This window comes from Coturnix japonica, chromosome 3, assembly GCF_001577835.2.
Source record: "Coturnix japonica isolate 7356 chromosome 3, Coturnix japonica 2.1, whole genome shotgun sequence".
Classification (NCBI taxonomy): domain Eukaryota; kingdom Metazoa; phylum Chordata; class Aves; order Galliformes; family Phasianidae; genus Coturnix; species Coturnix japonica.
Window position 1 is genome coordinate 1,405,485 of NC_029518.1, and position 25,062 is coordinate 1,430,546.

Consider the following 25,062-nt stretch of genomic DNA (forward strand, 5'->3'; position numbering starts at 1 on the left):
CAAAACTCTGCAGCCTTCACTTTTGTTGACTTCTGGAGGGTGGCTGCAAGTTGGGACTAAAAGAGCTGGCTGGGATGCAAACAGCTGCTCTGCTGGAAGGTGCATCCACCTCCTACCTGCCTGTCAGCTCCTGCTTGCTGCAGGGTTACCACCTTCCTGGCTCCGCAGGTGGGATCACCTTATCTGCATGCTCCCTCATCCACTGCAGGCAAACACACCCAGGCTAATGCAAGCAGCCTGACATGCTGGGCTGAGCTCAGCCAGCAGATAACTGTTAAGGTGACAGTGTTAAAAACCCTTCTGTAGGTCCATAGGGATGAAGAACTGTTACTCTCCAGGAGTATCAGTGCATGGCCCAAATGGATTATCTGTTTCTGAAGAATCACAAATTCCTTGCTTCCACATCCTTTTGCCTGGGGGCTGCCTTTATGGCTTTGCCCCTCTTGCTGTCCTGCTTCCGTCCCTTTATCTCTAAAAATAGTGAGATTTAGCACCTGGATCCCATCCTGGGTGCCTACAGAAGCAGTTGTTAGGAGCAGAAAGCAGTCCTTGAAGAAGTGACAGAATAAATAGAACTGCTGGATTTCTGAACTGCTGAGCAGCTTTCTTCCTCAGCTTTGAAATTCTCCTCTCAGAAATGGTGTGAAGCGATGGAGCCAAGAGTAAGGTTAACTTCCTCTCTAATGTACCAGTAATACGTCACTGAAGGTGTTTTTGTGGTCCTGGAAGAAGCCTCCTGTCCCTTGCTGTGCATAATGTCTTCCTATAGCCCAACCAAATGTGGCAGCACTCCCTCTGCAGTCTGAGACTCTCACGCTTGTGACAGTAAGCACGGGGGATATGGGAAGAAAGAGGTCACCAACAGCAGGCTCTGAGCAATCCTGTGTGTACGGAAATGACGTAGGAAGGCTCAGAACAGGAATCTGCTCTCAGAAAACTTTTGCCCTCTCTGACATGGGGAGTCCTGCTGATGTCAGAGAAACAGGAGTGGCAAACCCCGGGGCTCATTGGGGAGTCAGATTTCCCCTTTACATATATAGGTATTCACAGGGTTATTATGAACATCTGGAAAACAAATCCTTAACAATTGATGTGATCTTGACCATTTCCTTTTGGACAGCTGGCATAGAGGAGTAAGACAGACTCTAGGGTTTAGACTCACTCTTTTTTCACACATAGCTTTGTACAGAACCAAGCAACTTCTCTGCTTACACATAGTTGTGCTCACGAGCAAATTGTAACTGCTCTGGGTAAAGTTTTATACCCATTTAAGTCCAAACACCCTCCTTTCTTTGGAAAACCATGTTCGTTATTACAAGACAGACACGATGGTACTAGGTTTGTACAGTTCAGTGTTTGGTACCTCCGGAAATAAAAGCTTAAATGATCCTAAACAGCATGCAGAAAGCTAGAGAGAAGAGTTACACAGTGATTCAAGGCACAACGAGGAGATAATTAAACATGGAGCACAGGAGAGTCCTATCTAATTGACTCCCTGGATCAGATTTTGTTGGCAACAATTGGGAGTGAAAATTAAAAGACTAACAGATTCCATTTCCAAGAAGTGACTTTTAAGAGGAATATATCACGCTTCATTAAGAATTTCTTTGGAGCTAACATGAGTTGTGTTCAAAACAAGAAATACCTTATTGCTATCTTTGCTTACATTGGTTTTGTAGATTCAAGTGCCTCACGGGGGTGGTTATTTTTTGTTGCCATGGCAAAGATGATATTAACTATATATGATCAGCAACACCACCTCTATTTGCTCATAATCTTTCCTTCTCCTCCGCTTTCCTCTTCCAAGCGTCAAGATTATTTTCCCTCTTCCTTTTACTCACACAGGTAAGAATAATCTTTCAAACACATCCAGTGATGGCACCTGTTTATTAACTGGTCTGGATGAAGAAAAACAACAGCTCTCTTTGAGTAGCTAACTATTTCAGACACCCCAAAATGTTAATCGCTGGAATTTTAAACCTTCATTTTTTAGCCTTGCTTTCCAATGAAATGAAGCTTATGTGATCCTGCTGCCTGTTTACCTCACCTTTACCACCCTCCTCCCCCATTCATATGTGTTTAAACCTGTTGGCCAATTCCAGCTAAATTTGGCAGAGAGGCAGGAAAACAATATCTCTACAGCCTCACCAAGCTTAATGAAAATCAGCGCTGGGCTGAGGAGAGATACTTGAGAAAACACCCTCATTTTAAGAAAGACCTCGCAGGTCCTTCATTACATGCTCAGCTCATGGGCTGACCAAGCAGTATGCACTATCCCACCAGCTTGCCTGTGTCCTGGTCACCTGAGGTTTCCCATAGCAAGCGTCTGCTGCTTGCTGGCTGTAGGTGTGCTCTATGGCAGCTGGTGGGCTGTATATATGATAGGTAGAGGTGGCGTGGTGTTGTGCAAGGCATTGAGGAAAGCTGTGGTTAACACCCGCTTGGTAATAGGCACCTTCAAAGCATAGTAGTCCAAACTAGCGTAATTCTTTTCCTATGATACATTTCTCCGTTCTACACAAGTGATTCTGGTAGGAAATGTATGGGAAAAATTCCTACACAAAATACTGCTCAGGAATATTCCTTACCTTCCTTAGCCACTGCCTCCAGATAGCCTATATTCTGCTCTTTGCATTCTGGCTGGTAGCCAGAACTGCTAGAGTGATGAATCAAAAGCATCCATAAGGAAAACGAAATGGAGGAGGCCTCTATTCAGTACATTCCTCTTTTGTTAATTGTTGCTATATTTCATTCCAGTCCCCCATCCTTCCAAACTGCTGGGATTGTGACTCAGCTTCAGCAGTGTACATGTTTAGAAGATAGAGTAGTCACCCTCCTGGGGCTGATTTCACTGTCACTTCAGAAGCTCTGTTGCTCAGCAGGATTGTCCATCATACAGATCCTTCTGTGGGTCTTTCCTGCCCTGGGTACTGGATCCCGGATCCCTATCATGTCCCAGGTAGTCGGCCACAATGGACAAGGACACTCGCAGCATGAAGGACCAGAAGGGCAACTGCATGAGGAAACCTTGGCTTTGCTCATCTTGCATCCTAGTGTTGTCCAAACATCAGTGGACATGTAACCTAAATGCTGGACTGTGAAGACCAGAAAGAAACAAATCCCACCCTCCAACCCTGATGCAGAAATGACAGCACATGCTGGCCAGGCAACACTGCTCAAAAAGGACAACTATTTCTTTGGCTGTGGCACTTAATTTCAATAGCTTTTGTTTGTCAGCCATGAGTCAGCTCTGAAGCAAGCTTGTACCTTCAAGGTATGGTATAGATACTTCAGAGCTGACACCTTATAAGTCACTCTGTATATACGGGTAGCTTAACGCCGCTCTCCTAGGTAGCAGTTATACTAGATGGCAGGTTGGAAAGAGGAGTTTGCATAGCTGGTAACCAGAAAGAAGGAGCCAAAAGCAAAAGCTATTGAAATCTGTTTTTAAGATAACTTCTGTGTCCTCCTCAAAATAGATCAAGGCTGCTCAGGTGGAAACTGAGGAAAAAGCCTAGGGAAAGCAAAGCAAAACAAGATTAAAAAAAACCAACAACAATGAATAGCAACAAGAAAATAAACTGGAAATAAACGCAGAACAAAGATGGGGCAAAACAGGTGAGCCTGCCCAAGCTTTACCCCTTAAGTCCCAACCTCTGGATTACACGCGGTCCCCAGGGGCACTAAAACTATCTGCTCCCACTTGATACCCTCTGCAGAGAAGACTTGGAAAATGATAAATAGAAGTGCTTCGAAAGCCTGGAAAGGCACTTAGATTTGGCTAGCAAATGTTGGATCTTTAGAACCAGAGCAACCTGATGATTCTGTGATGAACACCTGATGAGTACCTGACAAGTACTGTGTTCAGTGTCAGCCCCCCACAACAAGAAAGACATCAAGGCCCTGGAGAGTGTCAGAAGAAGGGAACAAAGCTGGTAAAGATGTTAGGAAGCATTTATTCTTCAATAGAGTGGTCAGGCACTGGAATGGGCTGCCCAGGGAGGTGGTTTCTGAGTCACCACCCTGGAGGTGTTCTAGAAACATGTAGGTGTTGTACTGAGGGGCATGATTTAGTGGGGAAATGGTGGTGGTAGATGAACAGTTGGACTGGGTGATCTTGGAGGTCTTTTCCAACCTTGACAGTTCTATGATTCTTTGAGATTTGCCCCACAACTTTTGAACACTGAAGAAATGTTTGTAATGCTGGTAATATTGCGCAGGTTGGATGAGTTAATAGTTTGGGCCCTAGAAAGACTATACATCTGTGTTGCATTTTGGACCATTTTCATTATAAAGGTGTTGAAGTGCAGATATGTAGTTTTCAGGTCAAAGAGAAATCTGATATCAGAAAGTAAATGACAAGGACAGAGATGTCTAGGGACATGCTAAAGCCTGTAAGGCTTTGTATTACAAAGCTAATATTTCCAAGTACATCTTTAGATGGTACATTTATATTGCTAAAAGACCCAGCTCACACCACAATGACAATGGGACAGTGTAATGAAATTGGCAGCTGACAGCAAGTCTTCTACTATTGGCGTTTTAGAGTAGGTCAGACACCACAAACCAGATATAGAGCATGCTTTCCAGAGACACTGGCCACCCACAATTCCTACAGGGCTGGGCAAAGACATCAAGCCAACAGCTGTAGAGCTCTTATTTCCAGTGTTGTGTTTCCAGTCAACATAAAAGCTTAGGTAGGGAATATATTGTCAGGAATGTCTTCTGGGTTTCTCGGGGTTTTTTTTTTCATGGTTGGTTTTCGTTGTTGTTGTTTTGTTTCATTTGGTTTTTTAGGCCTCTTTCACAGCTAGACTTACTAAGGAACAAGAAAATCAAATGACTTGCATGGAGGTCACAGATGAGTCATCAGCTCAGCCCAGTGATGGTCAAATAAAGCTTATTTGTAAAACTATAATTTTATAGTGCTCTACTGCATAGCTTTAAAAATGAATGTATGGGAAAAATACACCCACATATGACAAATGTACTTATGCTCTCTCTGCTTTGGGTGGACGTTCTGTTAGTCACAGAGGAGCATCTGTGCAAAGCTTTTTTTGTTGCTGCTTTTTTGCTTCTCTAGACATTTCATCAAATGGTCCCTGAGTCAGAAGAAGTGGGTTTTGCTATTAAAGTCTGTGTGGAGGCTGCATTCCAAAGCTGTTGGAGGATTCAAAGATAAATACTCTTTCTTTGAAGAAAAAAAAAGAAAGAAGCATCTTCAGGTTTAAAAAAAAACAACAACAATCCAAACCAAACGTAATGTTTATGAAGACAGCAACTAACTAATGATCCTTCCTGTCACTTGCTTTGGAACCGAAACCCAAGAGGCACTTCATTAAAGCTTGAGTCCCTTTCAACTTGCTTTCAGTTGTATAACGTTTGCGCCCACTGTGCTATAAAAAAAATGGTATTGATTCATATTGAAACTAATTCCAACAGCAACAAAATATTAGCCAGCAACCTCATCCAGCTACTGTGTGATGAACAAAGTTCTTTGGAACAGAAGCCATCTCCGTTCTGTGATTTGTGTTTTGTGTGGTGAGGGTGGAATTCAAGCCTGTAATAATCTGTCTCAAGAAAATACATGGGGCTGAGAGTACGAGCTACCGCTGTCTTGACTCGCTGCCTTAGAAACCACATGCATCCTCTCAGATAGGTGGCTTACATCCACAAAGGGAGAGAGAATGCAGTGGGAGATGGAAGAACCACACCGTCCCATGCAACTATGTACCATATGCATACAATAACAGCAACATACATCGGAGGTGTAATAGAAGGATATCAGGCTTGTATTTGACATAAATCTTGCTATGTTGGTCTGAGTAGCATCCCTGCCTTAATGCAGAGCTGTCACTGAGCAGCATCTCCAAGCCCAGGGCCACAGTGTTCTCCATACTGTGGTCCATCATTGAAAACAGAAATAACAATGAAAGTCTTTGCTTACTCTTCCACTATCCGCCATTTTCCCTTCATGGCTGTACCTAAGCCAAGATGTGCTTGAAAGGATTTTGTCCTCCTACATAAGGTAGAACAAGTGTTTCCTCCCTTGTGTCCTTGTTGTGCTGAGGAGCAGGTGATTGCTCAAGGACCGTGTCACCCAAAAGCTGAGCACCAAATTGAGTACTTACCGCATCCCACTTTGCCTACCTTCAGCAATATCTCAAAGACAAAATTACCTACTTAGTGCTAAAAAGAGAGACCAGGACACAGGGAGGGTCAGCATGTCAGCTCTGCTTCACCATGGGAGGACTGTGTGCAAAGGGAAGGATGAGCCTCTGAAAACGGATATCTGCAGAAGAAAAGCTGCTGGGCAAGGCTGCACGGAGAAAGAGGAAAGCTTTGTTTGAGCTGGCCTGGTCCCAGCCTTGCACTGCCATTCTGACTGTGGCTGAGGCAAAAAAAGTCCTCAAGCAACATTACTTAGGCTGGTACATCTCATTTCTGATAGTCAGATCACCAAGGCAATTATAGCTCACGTCCAAGAAAAGCCAAGAAGATGAATGAATAAAAATGTTGAAATATTAGATCATCTGTAGAACAATGAAAACCCCAAACAGATACAAACAATGTCACTGCCATTCTTTATGTTTTGTTTTGGTTTTGTTGGGTTTTTTTGTTATCTTCAAGCTGAAAATCTGTTTGGGCCAGAATGAATTCTTTGGAATGGTGCTACTGAATGTGCCTATAGTTAGGAGATCAAATTAAAATGAATTAAAAAAAAAAAATAAAGAGGTGTTAAAGCTGCTAGGAGATGTGATCATCACAATGAGGGACTGGTTGTAGCCTGTAGGAACCTGAAAAGAAACTGGTGAGTGCAGGAGTTAGAAGGCATTGCTATGACAACAAAGCAAACCACCCCTGAAGAGAATAGAAAATATGTACAGCCATGCCAAGATCATAAGCAGAGAAATGTATATTCTAAGAGGAGGCAAATGAAACATTGACTTGGAAAACAAAATTATGCCTTCAGCATGATTTCTCCTTTATACATGGCACCTCTTCAGGAAAAGCATGCATTTAGCAGAGGGAAAGAAACTTTCCTCAGAGCACTTCTTTGCCCCGTGCTTACGCTTCAAGGAGGAGGCAGAAATATCAGTGCTCTGTGTTTGCACTCCCAGATTTTGGTTAGCTGTGGTTGTTTACACCATCCATAAAGTGGTCTCTATGCTTTTCTTCCACACAACGCCTACTGTACTCATGAACAAATGTAGTGGTATCTTTCTTACGTTTTCCCTCCTAATAAAATTAATCTCCTTTACCAGAAGAAGCCTTTTCATTCACACTCAAAGCCCAAGATACTCCATGGAGGGTTAAACCTAGAAATTCCTCTGACATTCTGGCAGAGAACATTTCCATGTTCATCTACAGCTGCACATAAGTCATTAGTGAGGTCGGTCCAAGCAGTTGTCTGGACCATACCTAGCAGCAAGCTCCCTGGTGACACTGATGCTTGATGACATTCAGCTCTTGAAATCAGAGCCAGAATGGATGTTGACACAAAGATCCACACTCTGTGTGCCCAGTTAGGAGGGGAAAAATCGTCTGCTTCTCAGAGTGAAGCAGGCTGGAGAAACACACCACAGAAGCGTGTGCTGAAGAGGTGGTGAGCAGCGTCTAGGGCTTGTTGCTGGAGTGGAGATGAGAAGTTTTGTGCCACAGGATTGTTCTGTATAGGGGATATCCTCTACATGAATTGCACAGACAATGCTGGAGACAGAGCGGTGGCGGTCCCTACCTGCACAGTCTTGTTGTGTCTTTTGAGACACGCTGTACTCTGTGGAGGACATCTGGAACATCAGCAGCCTAATGCATGAACCATGTTGTTCTGGGCTAGAAGCTTTGTTGCAACAACAACAGCACTGTTGGTGCTCTTGCCGTCCTGGGAGAGCTGCTGCCATGGAGTAGCTCCGGTCACTGACCCCAACAGGGACACGGCCAGTGCCATCAAAAGGAATTTCAGCCTACAGCAATGCCACCTACGTATCCAGACACGCTAAACTGTCAGAAACACTCATCTGTCAGCAGAGCTCTGTCTACACCAGCCCTCTGCCAGCAGTGGGGGAGTTGATTTCTTTCCACACCCTAGAATTATACTGGCAACGCTCTGTAGGTTACACTAAGCCACAGAGTGCAGGCCACGTGTGCATACGCTTTGTTGGCCTTCATTTGATCCTGTGCATTAAAGGCAGCTGGGCTTCCCCTCTTTCCAACAAAATAATAATTACGCCTATTGTTCCCAGTGGGCATGGAGACCCTGTTCACACCTATACAGAAAGTCAAGGCATACAACCAACACCTCGTTGAGATAGAGAGCTTTTGCTCAGGTTAGTTATTACATGCCTTGCAGACTGAAAACAGTGTTTCTTACATCCATTTCAGCTCATTTCCTGCCTGCTTTATAGATTAACTCCCTGTTTCTTCCCAGCAATTTGTGCATGGATGTGTCTTTGTGCAGCAAAGAATCATTTCATCTCAGGGCCAAAATCCCATAGGAAAAAAAAAACAACAACTGAGTATATTGCCCGAGTAAGGTCTATCTCTGCAACCCCAAAGCAGTGTTTTGCCCACTGACAACTTCAGCTATAAATATCTGAATCATCATATACAACCTGAGTGTGAGGAGCACTGACATCAGCTGGAGACATGGCAGCACCAAGCTGCTTCAGAGATGTAGCCACTCTCTGCTGCTTGTCATCAGCATCAAGCCAGAGGTCAGCCCATATCAGAGCACTCCCAAATCAGCTGGATTAACTTAAACCTCCTTTGTCAGCTCCATAAGCTAACACAGTGCATAGCTGAGTGGGTAGATGCAGCATTTTCTCTGCCTAAATACAGATAAAGCAGTATGAGTGCTGCAGAGGGAAACGGGCTCAAGAAAGTTATTTCCCACACTATATTCTGCTAATAAAAGCAACAATAGCTATCTTTCAAAAAGAAAGTGCAGCCATACATATGTGATCATGGCAGACTAAGAAGTCCCATAGCACACAGTCCTGCCTCTTTTTGCAGCTGACTCTAAATGCAATAGCATTTGGTGCCCTGGGTCCTCAGCCCTTCAAATTAGCTGAAAAGCTTTGTATCCCACTTGAGCAACTGAAAGGTGATTCTCTGATCTCAGGAAACACTAATTGCTCCTTTTTCTTTTCCCTGATTTAATTTAAATAACATTCAGTCCCACCCTACCAAATAGCCACTGTAAGGAGATTTAAACTTCCGTACTTAGCACAAAGATTGCAGCAGACAGGTGAGCAATTAGGCAAAAGTAAGCAGCAAGTTCTAATCTAGCAGGTGATTGGTGTTTGCTTCCTGTGACAAGTGCTGTACCTCACCCATGCAGGATGCTCTGCAGGATTTGACAAACAGCACTTTGCTAATGAGCTCTGTTTTCAGATTTCAGTGTTGTGAAGTTGAGACAAAGTTCCGGATTTAAAGCAAATTAAATGAAAACCTTCACCATTCAGCCCAGCTTCATCAGCTGGTAAACAAATCTGTGGAGGCAACACCTTTCCCACGTGCACTTGCTTTCCTTCAGCTCTGACAGTGTTTATGGCCCAGTACCACAACAGGAGTCCTATGTGCACACACATCATGGGTGTTAGGACCTAGATGAGCACCTAAAACCACTTTGGTAGCAACGCCCGTAAAATACATGGAGGTCACGGTCGTTGGAATAGGGACACCATGATTTGAGGTGTTCCTCTTACAATTAGTGGCTTAAAGCCCAATGATGGAAAAACAAAAGCAGACAACAAGAATAAAACCAGCTTCAGCCTCAGTTCTCCTTATTTTCCCATTTTATCATCATCAGTATCTCAGCAGGAGCCTCTGGAGAGGCTGAGGTAGCCCTGCAGGACACAGGCTGTCAGAGATAAGCAATGCTACCCCATAGGGTAGCCATGGAGCCTCCAGGGCAGAACCACAGCATTGTTAGTTTGATCCTTTTGAAGCAGAAGGGTGCAACACTGCCCAGGATGCTCTTTTCCTACTTCCATGGGATGTGCCTTTGTTCTTCTCCGGGGTGATTCTCCTGAATGGGGACACATGCACTTCCCCAGGTTTCCAGCCCACTGCCTGGCTCACAGGGTTAAGGACCCAGCTAATGGCTCTGGGAAGTGGGCTCAGCCCTTAAAAGGGCTGTTGTGAAGAAAAAGGAGAAGCAAGATTAAAGAGAAAAGAAGTGACAAAGCTGGGCTGCGACATCTGATCGAAATCTCAGGTTTCAGTCACAGTTTACTGAAACTTCCCCCCCGCACCCCCCCCCCACACACACACTTCGAAATTGCCTCATGACAGAATGAATTGTTCTACCAACAAGTGTAAAAGGAAATGATTAATTAACCCCTCCCATGCAAACTGATTACCAGGACTTCCATATCTCCAGGACCTGAGCAATGAATGAGCTTCCTGTGACTCCAGCCAGACACCAGGAGGGTGCTGCTGTTAGTGCTCACACTCCTGGCTCAGAGCTGCAGGGACTGCATAGCACATCTGTGCTCATCAGCAGCGTCATGGGCAGTAATTCCTGCAGTCTTTGACCTCGTGCACCGAAGTAGTCTTGGTTTGAATAGAAAAAAATAAGAAGAAACTGTGTTTCATGCCCCACAGCATGCAAATGGAGCATAGGCCTTATGGGGAGATGGGTGCTGCAGCACTCCCTGCCATGCAAACCAAAGACTGAGAGGCTCCAAGGGTAGCACAGCAGTTTGAGCTTTTTTTGTGAAACATGATGCTGCTTTCTGGGAGCACCACAAGAGCAACTGGAAGCTCCTATATCACAGAAAGATAGAGTGCTGCCAGCAGTTAATGGTGGGTATCTCACTCTTGTACAGAACAGCCTTCTCTCCTGTTGAGGTGGGAATCAGGCAGGAGTGGGACGCTCCTGCTTCTTGCAGCTCCTTCCCTTATGGTGGCACGGTTCCCAGATGCTGATCTTAAAGTGCATCAGATAAAATCCACCCTGCTGCTATCTTTGGCCTCCATGCTATCAGATTCTGACCCTGATTCAGAGCTGTGCTGCTCCCAGCCACATGGCAGCACAGCCACATGGCAGCAGGAAAACCAGGCTGTGTGCCCCCCCTCATCCATCCCATGCTTCAGGTTGGGTGTAGAGCCTCATCTCCTTTCAGCTCTTTCAAGGCAGACATAAAATGTCACTACCATAGGGAGTAAGAATGTAACCTAAACCTCAGCACACAGGATCCCCCCTTCCCCCTAAGGAAAATGGTTTCTGTGTTAAACTTTCACAACTAAACCTGAAACCCAGTGGTGTTTGCTTTAGGTTTTGTTACAAACCAAGAACACAGGCCAAGTTTGCAAAGAAAAAAAAAAGAAAAAAAAAGAAAAAAGAAAAAAAAATGGGCTAAGATTCAAACAAATCAAGACCGATTTATGGTTTCGAGTGGAAACCATATTCACTTCACTACTTTCACAAGGGTTTGATCTGAAACCAGGCACAATCTGGCAGCCAGGAACTGCCTTTTGTTTGGAGGCCCAGGTTAAATGGGAGCCCAAAGCAGCACATCCCCTAGCACCAGCACTCCGGGGTCCTTGCAGGAAGGGCCCACGTTGGCAGATGCTCTTGGGATGCCCCATTGCACAGCACCATAAGTCATCACAGCAACTGGGCACGCTGCAGCAGTGCTGATAGAACTCACCAATTTTACTGAGTGATAAGGAGAAGGCCTTAGGATGTGCACGTACTGCATTATCTTTGGGCTTTCTCTCCCTCTGCCTAACGCTGATATTTGTGTACGTTCTGGGCTTGCTTTTGAAATATAAAACAATAAAGTCTGTCTGAAAAACGTGATGGTAACTGTGCCATTGCTGAGGTACAGCGCAGCACAGGCAGAGGTTGGAGGAAATAATGGACAATACGTAATAATGGACATTACTTAACAACCCTGTGCCTGGCTCTAACAATCATGTCACATCATTAAATGTAATGTCTTGCTCGTCCCTGCCAACTCTCCGTTTCCCAAGTCCTACTTAATGCCTTGTAGGTCCTTACAGTGGAGGCTTATGGACCCTTGACTCTGTTGAGGTTCTGTGGGCATGCAAGGACAAGCCAACATCTCCAAACCATGTGGCACCATTAGGGCCATGCCATCCATTTCCTACCAAGACATACATTTCTGCTTGGCTATATACTGGGAGCAAATTTCATGGGATTAGCTACTGGGAACATTAAGTTTTTGTTCCCAGTTTTCTTCAGTTTTTGTGGGACTGGCAGGCCTATCTATTGACAAAAGAAACAGATGCATAAATACTGGTTTGCACACACCCTGTCTCCCATCCTTGCATTTGAGATTAGACTTTGCAGAAGCTTATTATTATTTGCAAAAAAAAAAAAAAAAAAAAAAAAGCAGCAAGGAACAACGCTTTGTTTAGGAGATCAAAGAACCAGCTCAAGACACGGCGGCAGTCAGGTTGGCAGGGGAGAGGTGCAGCATCCCCAGCCACAGACACTCCCTGAGCCAGCAGGAAGCCTCCCAGTACTAAAGGAACATTGTCAAATAGATGGAGACTGAGTTTATACATGATGTCAGTGATGCCACCATTCAGCTTGGGCAATTAGCAGGCCAAATTCCCAGAGAAAGGAAAGCTACTCCAGCAGGGAATTCTTGCTTGCTCATGCCAGCCACTTCTCAAATCCAGTTTTCCACTAATATTTAAGTATCCTCCTCAGAAGAGAAGCAGATGAGTCTGTTCTGCAAAGGCTGACTGGAAAAAAAAAAAGAGAAGAGTACTCCAGATGAAGCACAGCTGGACCACTTCTCTTGCTTATATTATTGACTGCCCTTTGGGATATAAAGAAAGTTCATGCTCCATTGTTCCAGTGACAGAGCAAGGCCTGCTGAGACCCTACTGCTTCATCACAAAACACTGCATGCTGGAGAGACCACAAAGGACCACAGCTGGCCAGCTGTGGGAAAGTTAGAAAAAGAATTAGCTAACTTCCAGTGGCACAGATTCAGAATTTCTGCCTCCTGCTACTTGGAGCGCACAACATCACTTCTTTGGATGGATGGACACATGGCATTACAGGACATGGTTTAGTTATAGGATTTAATAGGTCAGGTTGCTGGTTGGACTTGATGATGTTTAACGTCTTTTCCAACCTATGTGGTTCTGTGATTCTATTATGTGATCATCACTCATGCTGCTGGTTAACTAACAGCTACTGCTCTCACATCAGATATTAAACTGGAAAGGGAAGCTCTAGGACATGGCTATCCAATCAAGGAAGTGCTTGCTCCAGCAGAATCTCTGTAACCAGGTATTTGCCCTGGTACCCCAGACCAGCTTCCGCCCATCCCTATCCACAGGTACTAACAAGCCAGGAAAACACTTGAGCTGCAAACCGCACCGCTACTTCAGTATTTTGCTGGGGATGTTCCTCTCATGCCTATCAGCATCACCTCTCTTATCTGGGGTGAGCACAAGGCACTTTCTTCCTCGGCACATCCCTTGCCTGCCTGCTGCTGGGCAAACAAGCCCCCAGCTCATCTAGCATGACCTTGCATTTCTACCCGTGCACAATCTACCAGCAAACCAGGAGAACCTCAAGGATGTTGGGGTGACAGGCACTACTGTGAGCCCCATCCAGAGCAATCAGGATATGAGCTGAAAGAGGACAAAAAGGCAAAAGATGTCCATTAAAAACTGCAAAATCAAACCATGTGATTTTGGAGCTTCCAAAATGAATGAAACATCACAAATGTTTTCAACCATACCCCAAATATAGGGGGAAAAGACATTCATATCTACAATCTTTGGGAAAAAAAAAAAAAAAAAAAAAAAAAAGTGGTTTGAAAATGCCACAGGATTTTATTGCAATGCCTTTTAAACACAACCCTTCGGTTTGCTATTTTGAAGTGGCATTTTCCACTCAAAAGAGACCTGAAATAAAAGAAAGTGTGAGAAGCTTGAGGGGTGACTAACCTCAAGACAAAACATTGCATTCAGAACACATTTTGGGTTGACCCCAAATAACGCATTGGGGTTTTTCTCATTTCCCCTGAACAAAACAGAAAAATTGACATTTATTTCGCTTTGACCCAATCCAGTTCTTTTTCTTCTGTTTCCCAGCTCCTGGAGGCTGCTATTATTTTCCTTAGATTTTCCAGCCTCTTTATGCCTCCCTGCCATGCAGAACATGGACAAGAAACAAAGCGTTGTTCTGGCTGCTTCAGGGCAAACCCAGACCTCAGGTACCCACTTTTCCTCCATGTTAACTTTCCCCATAAGGAGCTAATCAATGGTATCGATGCTGCCTGACTCACTAACTTCAGGACTGCATACAAACCACAGTGCTGATATAGCCTTTGCGTACGTGTGAGAAGCAGGCAGGGCAGGGAGAATCTGTTCCTACTTAATCTTCCCTCTAACTGTGGCATGAAGATCTGCTCCCAGAGCTTGGTTTCCCTGATCCTAGAGCCAAGACAAGCTTTATCAGTGCTGGAAGATGCTGTGCCGTTGTGCAGCAAAGCTTTCCTCTGCTACAGCATCCCCAGATCACAGAAAGGCTTTTAGGGCCTCCACCTTACATGTGTCTCTTTCACGGTGTTACCTTGCTCACAAGGGCAGCCAAGCATCAATAAAAACAGCTTCTTCCTTCCCCTCTCTTTCCCTTTTTCACACTTCTGGTGTTTTTGCATCCTCCTCTGTGGGTTTCCGGCAGTTCCTTCCCACCCCACAACAGACAGCTATGTCACTGTACCTGCGTGCACTCTGCCTTTTCCTCCCCACTTTGTTTCATCTAGAAAATAAGCTTAAGCATGCAGAAAACCTGTTACACCATCTTCAACAGCTGGGATCTCAACGCCATTTCGCCCTTCTGGAGTTCCCACCAGTGGGTGCAGCCATGCCTTTTTCAGCCCACCCAAACCTCAAACTAAGTCCCATCCTGGCACTGAAAGCTCAGTGTTTTTGCAAAGATTTAAGCCTTATCTGAGGGCATGGAAGTAAAAAGAACAACCCTTCCTTTGGCTCCCATAAGTGCCCTCCTGCAGGAGGTCCTCATGGCATATGCTGCACCCCTCTATGGTAAGTGTGCTTTAATTTAGACCTCTGTGATGCAAGACCCTGATAAGTGCATTTGAAATTGAAAAGGCAGATGGTTCTGGATACAAAAGGCACAAATATGATACCACAAAACACTTTCTGAAGGGTATGCCTTCTTCAAAAACACCTTCTTTAGAAGGACTAAAATTCAGAGGAGAGATGGCGTGTGCCTAAAAGTCATTATTAAAATAATAATAAATGCAAAAAAAAAGTATAGGGGATGCATTGTAATTAGGAATCTTAATTCTTTATCCAAGTTCCATGTTGGCACAAGTGCAAAGGAAAGGGCTCTTGTTTAGGCAGCAAAAAATATCTGTAGGTGAAAACACGTCTTTGGATTGAGAAAAAAACAAACAAACCATGTTTCATCTTTTTGGAGATATTCTAAAACTTGGAAATCAAGATGTAAAGAATTTTCTTCTGGAGTGGCAATGCAGACTGAAGCACATCCACTCAGGAAGCACCAGGTGAAGGATTAGAGCCATGTACAGCCTGATGGGGCAGCCACAGGAAGAAAAGAAGCAGTGTAGTATTTAGCTTGAAATAGTCAGTATGATTCCAAAATTCTCCTAAGTTTGGAGTCACTCTGGTCTTTCTTGACAATATGTTGGTGTACATTTCTATTCTTTCTGGTAATAAATTGCAGAGAGGGTTTTCGGTGATTAAATACCAGTTGCAGCACAGTGATTAGGTATGTGTAAAGGAGCACTGGGACTCAAGCTCCAGCAGAGGTTTTCCTGTCCTATATGACACCCTGTGCTCGCAAAGCTGACTGGTGTTGCTGACACCAGGGCATTTCCTTGTGCCCCCATTTCTCCTGCTTTTCTTGTCCTTACCAAACACAGTCACAGAGATATGAGTTACAGTCAGTATATGACACCTTATGTGAAGCCTTGTACTGTTTATGACCACAATGAGAAAATGCTGTATGATGAAATTTAAGGGCCAAAATCTGGATTGCCATCTCCCAGGCCTTTGATCAGTTTGCTCAAGTCTTGTAAGAGATTTCATGTTCATTACTTCCTCGGAACCAGAAGACCTAGGAGAAGACTCAAATCTCCTCAGAGCAGAAGCTGATTTATAAGCAGCTTCCACAAGTCACCACTATCCAGAGCACTTTGTTTGGCAATAAAGAAAATAGTGCAGCAATGATTTTGGTACAGAAAGCAGTTATTATACACCAGGCAATATGTACATGGTATGGGAGGAACACCTCTGGAAGGAGAGAAGCAGCAAGAAGGGAAAAATAAAAGAGGGGCCCAGATTCTGTGATAGGTCTATTGAAGGCAAACCAATGACAGCAGTGGGGCTGAACCAGGCAGCCATGGAGCCACATGCCTCCTCCTGCACAAACCACCCCTCTGGCCATCCTTCGCAAAGCTGCATCCAAACAATCATCACGTGGCAGAAGTACGTGCAGGAGGGGATGAAGTTCTCTCTTCCTAAACACAGCTTTCAGCACATCCATTTCAGTGTAAATGCTGGGGTTTATAGACTTGAAGGGAAAAACAGAATCAAAGGCAAATGTTTACCTGCCACGGACCTAGGAGGTCAACTTCACAATCCCTGAAACATAAACCAAATTCTTCCCAGGATGGAAACAAAGCCTGTCTTCCACAATAACTTGCATCTGCAGTTTTTCAGCAAATTCTGGGTAATTCCTTTGCCACAGTCCTTCAGTGAACTTCAATTTGCACTTTTAGCACCAGGATATCACAGCAGGAGGAATGAAGGCAGCCCTTTGGTGGCCACTTTGGCACACCAGTGCCTTGGGTTATTTCACTTTGCTGGACCATGCCTTGCTGTCCTGAGGCTCCCATCTCCTGGACTTCCAATTGCAGGCTTCGTTCATCACACCACCAAGTGCTGCTGGAGATGTTGCTGGCTGTAAGTGCAAGAGGTTGCAGCCAGCTCCCGCAAAGGGAAGCACCTAACAGACAACCAGGGAGCAGGGCTGTGCGTCCCCATTCCATGTAGGCAGAGCTGGAATACATACCAAAGCACATGTGCCACCCCAAAAGACTTGTGTGGGGTGACTAATTACTTTTTCTCTTTAGAAGTGGGCAGGGAAGCATAATGTGTTCACGATTACAGGGACATAAAAGCAGCCTGTGATTATTTTTCATGGGAATTTTCAGGAGCGGCGATGCAGGTGTCTCAGAGGATAGCAGGGCCAGATATTGCTCTCTGTGGGATGCTGACCCGCCCTCCCTGCCTCCACACTGTGTGCTGTGGCTTTGTCCCAGCTAGAGCCACAGAGCAAGCGGGGATCCTCAGGAACTGATCTCCTGGCCGATGCCCTGTAGAGGGTACATCCCCAGCTGAGCCAAGATGGAGCGAACCCCACCCCAGAGCTGCTCAGGCACTCGGCCAGGACCCTCTGAATTTGGCTGCAGGAAGGCAATTTTCTCAAAGTTACCTCCTGAAGGGTTCAAGCATAACTCATATAATCCCCCAGGAGGGGAAGAATAGATGAACATAACTCTGGTGTCTTCCCCATATCCACCCATTCTGCACTCTCTGAAGGTAAATCATTTGGCATCTGTTTATTTGGCTCCCATGAGATTATGGAAACAGCTGTAGCATAAATGCAGGAAGCTCCCAAGGGTGGAAAGGCATCTCAAGGGAGGGCAGCCCCTCCCTGGTGACACCACTATAGGACTAACCTCAAGACTTCCACTGGGGAGTGGCTGTGCACGCTCCTCTCTGGATGCAAAGGGCCAGTGAACAGCTGAAAGCAAAGCTCTGCCCACCCTGTTGGTGCTGCTTTTTGAATTCGCCGAGTGTATTTTGGGGGGTGGGAAGGAGGCTGAAGCACTGAACTCCAGATCAGAGCAGTTTCCTGCTATCTGCACCGCAAAGACAATGTGTCATGTGCTCAAGAGATTAGAATTTGGGTTTTGTTATCATCCCCTTCTATCAAAAGGAAGTTATGCACGCAAAGGAAACACCAAACCAGCATGAAAGGAGGGCTATAAATCATTTACCGCTGAATGCTAAGAGGACGGCAGAGAACCCAATAGGAAAGCAAGGGTTTTGAAAAGTCCCCTTTAACTCACAGTCACTTAACTTCAACAACCCTTGCTTTTATGTTGGGAGAGGCTGAAAGTGAATGCATGGTTTCAGAACTCAGAAAGCAGAGGGATTGGTTTTGGGGGGCCAAAGCAACCAGTGTGGCAGTGAGGATCCCTTTCTATTCTCTCTTTCTGGTCTTGGTGTCCCTCTAAATGACCTGCTAGGAAGACTGTACTTGTTGCAGATCATTTCTGCAACTCTTACATTTTTAGCTGTTGCAACAGGGAGAAAAAATAGGCTTAGATGTGGCACTGAGGGACACGGTTAGTGGGCATGATAGGGATGGGTTGGTGGTTGGTTGATCTCAGATGTCTTTTCCAACCTTAATGATTCTGTGATTTTGTGGTTATTGTTGCCTTGAAAATACGATTGCTGCTCAGTAAAACGATCAGGTGAGGGGTAATCATCAGGAGGATGGTGTGATTCAGGGCTGCCAACTTCTACTCTTCCCTCATTTCAAGCTACAGAGTGAGTCAGTGGAAAAGGCACTAAAATCAGTGAGGTCACCGAGGTGCCAGAGCTCATACAAGGGTTCCTATACCAGCAGTGTGGGAGTCACCAGCCCAGAGGGATGCGTTGTCAAGGCAAGAATGTGGGAAGGCAATGGCAAGCCTGCATTCCAAGCTCTGCTATGCCAAATCTTAGTGCTTCTCACCCCAAATCGGTGTCAGCTGAAGGCATGGCAGCCCGTGGGGAAGTCTATTTCCTGCCCAAATGTCCTCAACATCTAGTTCTCTACAACAGCTAAAATATCGCTCTGCACAAGGAACTTCCCATTCAAACATAAAGTGCAGAATATTCACAGCATGCAGATCATTAGTCTTGAAGCTCTGCCACCAATGGCTAATTAACTGGAGGTGCTGTAATGATCACATCTCGGGGAAAGGCTGTATATGAGCAGTGCATGAGCAAAAGTCTCCCCTTGGTGAGCTGTTCCATTCAGAAAAATAAAGTAGTCATTTTGCAAGCGCTGCTCAGAGGAACCAGCGTGGTAACCTGAACAATATGAATGTCCCATGCAATTCTTGTCCGTATGCACTGCACATATGCAATCAGAAGAGGGTTGCGCAGTGAGATGAATGGATCACTTAGCAGCACCCGAATTAGCATGCGAGTGAAAGCAGAGATCAAATGTGAGATCTCACAAATCCACAGGAAGTGACTCAAAAATACGAGATCGGGTAAACCTTCAGCTGCCACGTCTGGGAAAGGGTGGCTGCTCACCACTGGGAAGTGAAATACTAAATACCCCTAAGCATTGGGGACGGAATGCCAAGCTCCCAGCACCGGCAGCAAGGCACATACCATATCCCTGCTCAGTGGGATGTGCACTACAGTGATCTTTTAGAGATGGGAATTTAGCGATGGGATTGTCCCCCTTTGTTTTCTTCATGTGGCTTCGATTCTCCCCCTGCTGTGGCTCTGCGAGAAGCAGCAGCTCAATGCCGCGTATCCATGTGATGCTGCAGCTGAACGCGGAGGTCTTGAGCAAGGAGTTAATGAGGAAGTTGGGAGCCTGTGTAAACCCAGCAGCACTTGGAGAGGAAAAAAAAGGCAGGGGAACCCCCAGCCAAGAAAACAACACGATGAGGTGACCACAGCCATGGTCCTGGTACCATTTCTGAAGGACACACCGTTTCTCCTCGGGGTAACCTCCATACAGGCCTTGCAGTTTGAAGGGGCTCTCGCCTCCACCGTGCTGCTGGCACGCAGTCCATCCAGTTTCTCCAAGTTTTCACTTCTGTTCCTGAAAAGAGAATTGATGCCGTCTGAAAACCGCGAGAGCAGCAGCAGATACCTCCCCAGCGAGGCGGAGAGGCCGAGAGTGGGGCAGACAGGCCTGCCCGGACTGCTGGGCGGCAGCAGGATCCTACATCACCCACAGACACCTCGGGCCTCATCCCGCACCCACGGCGGACTTTCCACGCGCCCTGACGCCTTTCAGCACACGCCAACCAGGCTTACAGGCTTCCGAGGAAGCGCTTTGCGGGTAAGGCACCGCAACGAGGGGTCGGCGATAGGGGCCGGGCTGCGGGAGCGGGGCGGGGAGTGGGGGGCGAGGCGAGGGGAGCGGCCGCATCCCGCCGCCTGCGCTGCAGGGCTCGGGGGGCCGGACCGGGGCGGGCCGCGCCGCCGCGGGGGAGGTGCCAGCAGCGGCCGCGTCCCCTCCTTCCTCGCCGCCGCCGCGACTCCCTCCCTCCTTTCCTCCCTCCCTCCCTCGGTCCGGCGCTGCCCTGCCCGCTGCCGCTCGGCAGCGCCGCCGCTTCCTGCCGCCCCCTCTCCCCATTCTCCGCCGCCGCCGCCCGCGGCGCCCCGCCATGGCGTGAGCGCGGCCATGGGGCTGGCCCGGCGCCGCCGCCTGCCCCCGGGCGCTGCGCCGCTCCCCAGGGCCCGAACCCCGCGCCGCCGCCGCCGCCGCCGCGCCCCCGCGGCGCCCTCCCCTCCGCCGCCGCCTCCCCCGGCCGCCGCCCGCCGCACAGCGCGGCCGTAGCGCCGCCGGCCCGGCCCGCTCCCCCCCCGATCCCGCCCCGCCCCGCCTCAGCCTCCCGCCGTCCGTCGGGCCCGGCCCGGCCCGGCGCGGCCGCCAGCCCCGGCCCTGCCGCGGCGCGGCCTCCCCCGCCATGTGAAGCGCAGGAAGATGCGGAGGCGCAGCCCGGCCGCCCGCGGCGAGGGATGAGCCGAGACGGGGAGAAGATGACCGAGGACGCCTACCCAGACGAGTGAGCGGGGGCGGGCTGCGGGGGCTCCGTGTATGTGTGTGTTGGGGAGGGGGGCCGCTCCTTCGTCGCCGCTCTCGGGATCCCCCCCCTCCCCACCCGCGGACAGACGGACGGACGGACGGACACACGGACGCGCGCGTGCGTGAGTGCGCGGCCGCCCGCCCGCACATCCGCCGCCATTTCGCGCTCCCCCCGGGCCGTGCTCATTTGCATAGCGCGTCTTCATTCATAAAAAAAAAAAAAAAAAAAAAATAGAAAAAAGAAAAAAAAAAAAGAAAAAGAGGAAAGAAAAAAAAAAAAAGAAAAAAAAAAAATCCCTCTAAACCGCGACGTGTGGGGGTGGGGGGGGCTCCACCCGCTTCCTCCCTTCTCCCCCGGCCTCCCACCTCATAGAAGAATAGGGTTTTTTTATTGGGGGTTGGGGAGGACTCGTCCTGCAGCGTGAGGGCGGCCGTACCCCCAGGGCTCGCTATTTTTTTAGTGGCTTTTTTTCCTTTCTGGGTGGGGGGGTCGGAGCCCCGCCCCGGCTGCCGTTTTGTGAATAGGAGGCGGCCGTCACATGACGCCGCATTCATAAATCCGGTCACCGGCGGCCAACGGGCTCGGAGGGCCCCCCCCCCTTCCCTCCCTCCTCTCCGGGGTCCGTATGTGCGGAGAGCGACTCTCAGACCCCCCCCCATAATTTGACCGACCCCTCTGAAACGCCCCCACGCGAATAAACGGCGATCCGATGTGTGAAGGTCGTGGTGCAGAGCCGTGGGCTCGGCCCCCCGTGCATCCTCATCCCTAGTTTTGCATTGAGGGTTTATGACAGCAGGGGAAAGGAGGCAGTGCACGCAGCAATGGGGGGTTGTGAGGCTGGGGGTGTGTGGCGTGGATACCCGTAGCACTGGGAACGGTAAATGGCCGAGGAAATGGCCTCTGCGTGCAAGGCGTGCACGAGGAGGAGTGGTGGTGTTTGGGGCACCTCGTAGCTGTGAAGCTGCATTTCTGCATCACTCCTGACGTTGTGGTTATTTTGAAGTCAGTGCAGTTCTTCTAGGAGAAGCTGGGTTTCTCCTGCTGCTGTGGGGCAGGATGGGAGGTGTGGGGGGCTCGGTTCCCTCTCTGATGGGATGGCACAGAGCTGGCGGCTGCTGAGGTCTGTGGGCTGCAGGCACGATGGGGATGGCTTGCTGGTTGGGATAGATGATCTTAGTGGTCTTTTCCAACCTTAACGATTCTATGATTCCACCCTGCGCCCCAGGCCTGCACTTGCCAACCCCTTGGTGTGGGCACTGGGGTGAAGGATGCCCTGCATTGTGAGTGGAGGCCGTGTTGGAGCTGCTGCCTTGATCCTGCTGTGGGTACCGCTCCCTCCTGGCCCTTCCCTGTGCTGATGGATAGCACTGCTGCAGGTGACTCATGCGCCGTCCTTCCTGGCGGTGGGTGATGTTTTTCAATTGATGTGGTGGTAGAAGAAATAAGGACAGGCCCTCCTTGTAAGTTTGCTCAGGCTGTCAGAACAACGGCAGCATCGCGTGCTATTTGCCCCAGATATCTGGCTTTGATTTGCATAGCTCTTCTTGTTGCGCCGAGTGCACTGTGAGCAAATGTTAACAGGCAGATTACAGAAGAAGCACCACGGCCAGCGTGCATTTAAAATCAGTGCACTGTCTTTTCCCCCCCCATCGTTGGCTTTCTTCACTTTTGCTTGGGGAGCTTTTCTCCCGTATTTAAAGCATTTGATGAAACCAAAGAGGAGAGATGAGGCTCTGGCTGCCCAGGCTCCTTCATGACTGCACCATTTCCGATCGATACCCGGAGGTCAATTTGTCATTGCTGGAGGACGCCTCGTTCTGCCCCCCAGGCTGTGTGTTGCCGGGGGCCGAGCGATCACCCAGCGTGTCGTGGCCGTATTTCTGGCTACGAGTGGGAGGATTCAGCTGAATCGGAAGGCATAAAATGATTCAGTTACGCCCGAAGGCGGCCGTGGCACATCATTACGATGCAGGCTTCCAAGAAAGTCACAGGAAGTAATTAAATGGAAAAGGTCAGAGAATGAGGAAGTGTCGCTCCGCGGCGTTTCGGGATGGAGCCGGGAGCCCTGAGCCGGAGCTGGGGTGGGAGCTGGAGGCAGGGCTGCTGCAGTGCATTTCCTCCTTCCAGCAAAGGCCATGGAGCTGAGCTGCTCCCTGGATCCCACCTCCTTCCATGGCTGCTCCATGCACTCACCCCGCCGACGAAGCAGTTTGCCCTTTACACTGAATTTTTTATTTATCCCCCATTTTGTCCATTCCTGCTGATTTTTTTGCTAGCTGTCATAAGCCGTTCATTCAGCTGTGTAGGGCTTTTTTTTTCTCTCTTTCAAGCTTGAGCCAGGGAGAAAGGCATGGGACATACTTTGTGTCATGACATTATTGCTCGCAAATAGGACAGGAAATGAAGGGTTGCCAAAATATAACTGTTTATTTCTTGGCCTGAAAACACGGCTGTTTAAAATACTACATGTAAGTAGCTGCTTTGTTCGCTTACTTGGAGAACTTGCTGTTTCTAAGGGAATAATAGGTTTGTTGGATGGAAAAAAGGGGAAAGAAGAAAAAAAGCAACCCTTTCTGCTTCTGTCTTGGGAACAAGTTGAAGAGATGGAGGGATTTTGATGAGGGTTTAGTCACTTCACATGGAGGAAGACCTTGGGAAGAGGATTGTGCTTCAGCCCAAACCCTCATAAAAACCCAATCCTGCTTTTGGCTCAGGGAAACCTAAAAAAACTCGCCTTTGGGCCAGAAGGTGGGTTTTTCAGCCAGAAGCAGTGGGTGATGGATGATGCCCGCCCGTGGTGTGGATGCAGCCGGGAGCTGCTTCGACCTGTTTCTGCAGCGTGTTGTAATCTCGATCTGGCGCACCCTCTAGCGTGGGTTAAAAGGTGGCTTTATCTACCCGCTTAATTAAATCCCGAGGCTGCAAACAAAAGCACATTGCGCAGCAGAGGCTCTTCCTTAACGTGGACTTGTTTGGCTGGTAGCTGGCTTGAAACCACAAAATTGTTTCCTTGGGGCCACCAAACCGCAGGGAGATGGTGGTGGTTGTCATTCTTCAGGACCAGGGCAGGAGCTCAGGAATGAGAGGCAACGTCACCACTGGCTCAGTCCCTCCATCCACGTACATGTTGGTACGCTTGAAGAATTGGTGAATTCGATTCTCTTTCCTCCAGCAGAACTAGAACAAAGCATCCTCTGGAGATACCGAACCTGTGGGAGATGCACTTGTCAAGCTCTGAGTATCGTTGTGGTTCTGTGCAGGGTGTTGGATCACAAAAGAAGTGCCACTGCTGCTGAATTCCACCCATTGGGTGGCAGTACCAGGGTTCTGCAGAAGTCCAGGTGCCGTGGCTTGCTGGCTGAGGTGCACCATGCTTTGGCTGCAGGAATTGTTCCTTTCACCAAGTCCATTGAAAAATGTCCTTAGTTTTCTTTCTTCTTCCTCTTTTCTCCAGCTTTCTTAACAGTAGACGATCCTTCCCAGGAAAAGATGCTCAGGAGAGAACAGAGTTGAGTAGAATCAGAAGTGCAGCTCCAGACACTGCACTGATGATGTGTGCCTCCTTCAGTATGCAGAGCGTTTGGTTTTTTGGAGGACTTAATGCTCCTGAAGAAGCGTGGAAATGAAAATAGAAATAGCTGGATGGTTTGTAGTATGAGGGTGCAACTACCTTGCTTCTGCCTGTGTGCAGTTGTAAGAGGCTCTCTGATGTGTCGGTTGTCGATGGAAGGAGCACAGAACTCATTAAGGATGGGATCAGCATGTTGGTACCTGTGTGCTTCACATCTGTGCTCTGTGCCTCTTCTCCTTAAGTCAAACGAGCAGCTGAAGCGCAAAGCTGGCTGCCTTGCACAACAGAAGTAGGTGCTTCCCCTTAAAAGCAAGCTGTGTTTTATCAAAAACAGTATTACAAAGTGTGCTTTCAGGGCTTCGAAGATATGTGTGCCAACAGCCAGCAGGTTCTACCTGTTGCAGAAGATCTTGTGGAGATTTATCCCAAATTAATATTTTTGTCTCCAGTCTCCTTGTTCTTAGACTCTTTGAATAACTTTCTTTGACTTTCTTCACTTGCAACCAGCACTTCAAGGACTGTTTTGGTTTTATTTCCCCCCCTCTTTGTTCTCAACTCCTACGTGTGCTGTAATCAGAGGAGAGATCTTGAGGCTGTCAGCTGAGCCCA

The 25,062-nt window shown here is 47.7% G+C and overlaps 1 protein-coding gene and 1 long non-coding RNA gene across 2 annotated transcripts in view; one reads left to right on the forward strand and one right to left on the reverse strand.

The window, feature by feature from the left end:
• Positions 1-16,912: 16,912 nt before the first annotated feature.
• LOC107310681 lies at positions 16,913-21,093 on the reverse strand. Its single transcript, XR_001553679.2, has 2 exons — positions 20,854-21,093; positions 16,913-19,888 (listed from the first exon to the last, which is right to left on the reverse strand). It is a non-coding gene; the product is annotated as an uncharacterized LOC107310681 (long non-coding RNA).
• The window catches only part of SPRED2 (sprouty related EVH1 domain containing 2), a 49,508-nt gene continuing 45,130 nt past the window's right edge, over positions 20,685-25,062 (forward strand). Inside the window, exon 1 of the mRNA XM_015856534.2 lies at positions 20,685-20,861. Within this exon, the coding sequence (XP_015712020.1) occupies positions 20,815-20,861 (47 nt within the window). The 5' untranslated portion in view covers positions 20,685-20,814. The remainder of the gene's footprint in view (positions 20,862-25,062) is intronic.